At 39.6% G+C, this 5,214-nt stretch overlaps 1 protein-coding gene across 1 annotated transcript; it reads right to left on the bottom strand.

The window, feature by feature from the left end:
- Positions 1–2,947: 2,947 nt before the first annotated feature.
- LOC149658806 (uncharacterized) lies at positions 2,948–3,637 on the bottom strand. Its single transcript, XM_089844135.1, has one exon. The coding sequence runs from the start codon at positions 3,635–3,637 to the stop codon at positions 2,948–2,950; it is 690 nt and encodes a 229-aa protein (XP_089700261.1).
- Between the last annotated feature and the right edge of the window lie 1,577 nt (positions 3,638–5,214).

The raw sequence follows: 5,214 nt of genomic DNA, 5'->3' as shown, positions 1-5,214 counted from the left end.
GGTATAAGTAAGGGCGGCACCAGCCATGGAAATAAGGTTTTTTTCCCAACTAGTCCTCGGGACCAGTGACCCCGACATCAACAATATTCAAACTGGTCCCTGAGACCAGTTACCCCTGTGCGATTTATTTTACTACTGGTCCCACTTTAAAATTATTTATAAATATAAAATTACATGGTCCCAAATCATTTTTAATAATTTTATTTAGCCATCTTTGACTACATTATCGTACGAAAACCAAAAGATTATCGATTTTCAACCAAAATTATCGTACGCTCCAGCGGTGTTCTGATTGACCTTGCAATTATACTAAAATCGGTACAACTTAATAATATTTACAAGGGTTCTGAAGGAGATGGACAAATAACGTCTCCAAACGTTTCTTTCATCCAGCCTTTGCACTTAAAACATGAATAATTTCATCCTATTTCACCTTTTTCTTCTTCTAGCGAGCCTTTTGTGTTAGATTTCCCGCTAAATTATCGTACAATTATCGTACGCCGAAGCCGAATTATCGAATTTAGCGTACTAGTACAGCGTCATAATTATAGTAACTCCTATGGAGGAATAATACCATTTACACCAGGAAGCCGGGCTATCTGGAGGACAAAAACCCGTCTGCATTTGTCCTCCAGATAGCCCGGCCTCCTGGTGTAAATGGTATGAATCCTCCATGAGTGAAAACTATCTATTAGGAAATAAGATTAAGACTCTTGCAATGAGAAAGGAGTCGAAATTTGACGAAAACCTTTAATTAATAAACTGATCCCCTTTCAATATTTATCAAAGTTTAGAATTAATAAACAAGTCCCTAGGACTCGTGACCCTCGGTTTTTGAATAAAAAAACTAGTCCGCGTAATTAATAAAGTGGTTTTGGACCTGTAAACCTGTGTTATTTCCATGGCTGGGCGGCACGCCGGCACCAGCCAGGCTGGGAAATAAGGATATTTTTTAAACTAGTCCTTTGGACCAGTGACCCCCTAGCAGCCATGGAAATAAGGCTTTTTTTTTTCAACTAGTCCTCGGGACCAGCGACCCCGACATCAACAATATTCAAACTGGTCCCTAAGACCAGTTACCCCGTGCGATTTATTTTACTACTGGTCCCACTTTAAAATTATTTATAAATATAAAATTACAGGGTCCCAAATCATTTTTAACAAATTCATTTAGCCATCTTTGACTACATTATCGTACGAAAGCCACAAGATTATCGATTTTCAACCAAAATTATTGTACGCTCCGAGCGCCTTCAAAATAGCGGTGTTCTGATTGATCTTGTATTTATACTAAAATCGGTACAAATTACAAGGGTCCTGAAGGAGATGGACAAATAACGTCTCCAAACGTTTCTCTCATCCAGCCTTTGGACTTAAAACATGAATAATTCCATTCTATTTCACCTTTTTCTTCCTCTAGCGAGCCTTTTGTGCCCAGATTAGTTAGATTTCCGCTAAATTATCGTACAATTATCGTACGCCGAAGCCGAATTATCGAATTTAGCGTACTAGTACAGCGTCATAACTATCGTACGCTTCGAAAAAACTCTTAAAATTATCGCATTGTACTATAATTATCGTACGTCTGGCAAAGCTGTATTGATTACTTCTAATCTGAAACTACGACTAGGAGTAGAGATAATTAGGAAATAAGATTAAGACTCCTTGCAATGTGAAAGGAGTCGAAATTTGACGAAAACCTTGAATTAATAAACTGGTCCCCTTTCAATATTTATCAAAAATTAGAATTAATAAACAAGTCCCTAGGACTCGTGACCCTCGGTTTTTGAATAAAAAAACTAGTCTGAGTAATTAATAAAGTGGTTTTGGACCTGTAAACCTGTGTTATTTCAATGGCTGTCCCTAGTGTCCTAAATTATAAACTGGGGTACGTTCAGTAACCCTCTTTGATGACAGCGCTTACTAAGCGATGCCAGATTTTCCCCACTGTACGCTTTTTCGTGTTTCCGGTTTTGACGTCATGATGCTCAGCGCTTGCTCATCAAAAAACCATCTAATCGATATGGTTTTTTTGATGGCGTGACGTAGCGCTTGACTGTTGAACATTTGACAGACGAAAAGCTGGCGCGGGATTTAAAAATTAAAATCCAATAATGCTATTCCTATAGTAATTGTATTAGTTTTCATTACAAAAATACTTCTACCATTCAAATAGACATAATTTTCTTAAAAAAAATTGATTTTTTGCGAGGTCGTTTTAATAATTGAATAGCGCCATTTGCGCTTCGTGACGTTTCCCCAAGTTCCCCAACTACATTTTCGAAAACAGCGCTAACTTCAAAATGTCACTTTTCCGTACAACAACCTTTTACGTCACTGTGACGTCTCGAGCCCATCAAGTAAACATCAAGAAAACAGCGATTTCCTTGAGATTTTCGTTACTGAACGTACCCCTGGTCTCCGGAGTGGTCCCAGCCTTTGTTCTCCAATAGATTTGCAATTAATAAACTGGTCCCGAGGACCAGTAACCCCCACTTCTTCAATTAAAAAACTAGTCCAAGCAATTAATAAACTGGTTTTGGACCAGAGGAAGTGTGCTATTTCCCAGCCTGGCACCAGCCATGGAAATAACACAGGTTTACAGGTCCAAAACCACTTATTTATTTATTCGATACAACATCCGCTAAGACAGCTTGGTGTCTTGTGAGCAGACGGCGGTAATAGTGAGGGAGCCGTGACAAGAAAAGTATACAATGACTAGGATAATGTTAACACAGAGGTCAAAATACCGATGAAAATACTTAAGTAAAAATAATTGACAAAAATAACAAAATACAGGGGTGCATCGGGGTTTAAGTCATATTGTTAAAATGTTCAGATAGTTTAATACGAAACAGAGAATTGTTGGTAATGGCAATAATGCTAGGGGGCAAGGAGTTCCAGTCATTAATTACAATATTAGAAACATGGGTCTGCCGAAAGGTGGTTAGGGCTCGTGGCTTGACCAATTTTTGAGAGTGCTCGTATTTCTGGTGAAAAAGAGGGAGAAGTCAATGTCAAGGTGACCGTTGATAAGATTATGGACAAGGCATAAGTTGTTAATTTTATGTCGGATGTGGACCGGGTCAATATTAAGTAAAGAGAGGCGGTGGGATGCTGGAGAGGAACTGTATTTGTTGGGAAGCTTAGTGTAAGCGTTTTGTGCCCTTTGTAAGACATTAATATCCAATTTAAGATGAGGAGACCAAATTGGGGAGCAAAAATCGAAAATGGGGAGGACTAGAGAATTGTATAATGTTTTGATTAGGGGTAAGGACTGGAAATTTAGGTTGCAGCGGATCATACCCGTGATGCTACGCACGCGCTTGGCGACTTTTAAACACTGGGTGGACATTTTGAGAAGTGGGTCTATTAGGATGCCTAGATCACGTTCGCAAAGAGACTTAGTTAAGGGAGCCGAATTAATGGTGTAATCGAAAGAGGGGTTCCTGCGGCCAAGGTGGAGTATCTTACATTTGCAGATGTTAAAACTGAGCCCATGAGAGGAGCCCCACCTAACGATAGCGTCAAGGTCAGCCTGGAGGGCATCACGATCAGCCGGAACACTAACCCGTCGATAAAGTTTCGCGTCATCAGCAAAAAGGATTAGGGAAGAATTTTGGACTACTGATGGCATTGAGTTTATTAAAATATTAAAGAGGAATGGACCGAGTATAGAACCCTGAGGCACGCCCTGTTCTATGTTTTTCCAAGCGGTAGTGACTCCTTGGAGGACTACACGCTGTTTACGACCAGCAAGATAGTGGGAAATATTAATTACTCAGACTAGTTTTTTTATTCAAAAACCGAGGGTCACGAGTCCTAGGGACTTGTTTATTAATTCTAAACTTTGATAAATATTGAAAGGGGACCAGTTGATTAATTAAAGGTTTTCGTCAAATTTCGACTCCTTTCTCATTGCAAGGAGTCTTAATCTTATTTCCTAATAGATAGTTTTCACTCATGGAGGATTCATAACATTTACACCAGGAGGCCGGGCTATCTGGAGGACAAAAGCAGACGGGTTTTTGTCCTCCAGATAGCCCGGCTTCCTGATGTAAATGGTATAAATCCTCCATGTGTGAAAACTATCTATTATCTCTGCTCCTAGTCGTAGTGTCAGGTTAGTAGTAATCAGTACAGCGTTGCCAGACATACGATAATTAATTGATTATAGTACAATGCGATAATTTTAAGAGTTACTATAATTATGACGCTGTACTAGTAGGCTAAATTCGATAATTCGGCTTCGGCGAACGATAATTGTACGATAATTTAGAGGGAATCTGATTTGGGACCATGTAATTTTATATTTATAAATAATTTTAAAGTGGGACCAGTAGTAAAATAAATCGCACAGGGGTAACTGGTCTCCGAGACCAGTTTGAATATTGTTGATGTCGGGGTCACTGGTCCCGAGGACTAGTTGAAAAAAAAAACCTCATTTCCATGGCTGCTACGCAGTGATCTTTTTATATTAGCCTATTCACATTAAGGGCCGCGCATGAGAAGTTGCAATGTTTGGGGGCATAGCGCTTCTATGGAGTTAAACGTGTAAACTAAACTACGATGGACGTATTGGAGACCTTTTGAAATTTAACATTAAAAGAAAATGCCTAGTATTTAAAACCGAGATAGTACAATTAAAACCATGTTAAGAAATAAAGTGTTTAAGTTCTAATGGAAACGGTGCAGTAGGCCGCTATAACTCACTAAGCCTTGGCGACGGTACGGGATCATCGCTTCATCGGTGAATAGACGGCGATGTCCGCCGATGCCGTGCCGAAAGCGCTGTGTATAAATGCCCGTAAGCCCTGGCGCCCATGCCTGGCGCCCAATTTAGTGTGTAGAATTTCATTAAATGCCCTAATTTTACGTCTATCAATTGAATTCGATAAAATTTCACCTCGGAAGTTCAATTAATACTTTTACAACAAGTAATACAACACTGTTTTATAAAAATAAACTCTAATGCGTAGCAAATAAGGCAAAAGGAATGGTTTAAAGTACTGCACTGCCCCCAAACATTCTTTCTACGCATGCTCACCTCTCGAAATTTCCCCCCCCCTTTTCTCCCCCGCTCTACCGGTGAAAAGGTCTATTGGTTTTGTCGTCTGCTACAAGATGGGTCAGGGTTGGACATAAGAATTCTACAGAAGCTGGCTGGCAAAACACAAGTGTATTTCAGAACAAATTCGTCTACATTAGAGTACC

The sequence above is a fragment of the Phalangium opilio genome, unplaced genomic scaffold (assembly GCF_054372755.1).
Source record: "Phalangium opilio isolate 3A_F unplaced genomic scaffold, DU_Popi_V2 ptg000075l_1, whole genome shotgun sequence".
NCBI lineage: Eukaryota > Metazoa > Arthropoda > Arachnida > Opiliones > Phalangiidae > Phalangium > Phalangium opilio.
Note: the sequence above shows the minus strand (reverse complement) of the source record. Positions and strands in the feature narration are given on the sequence as shown.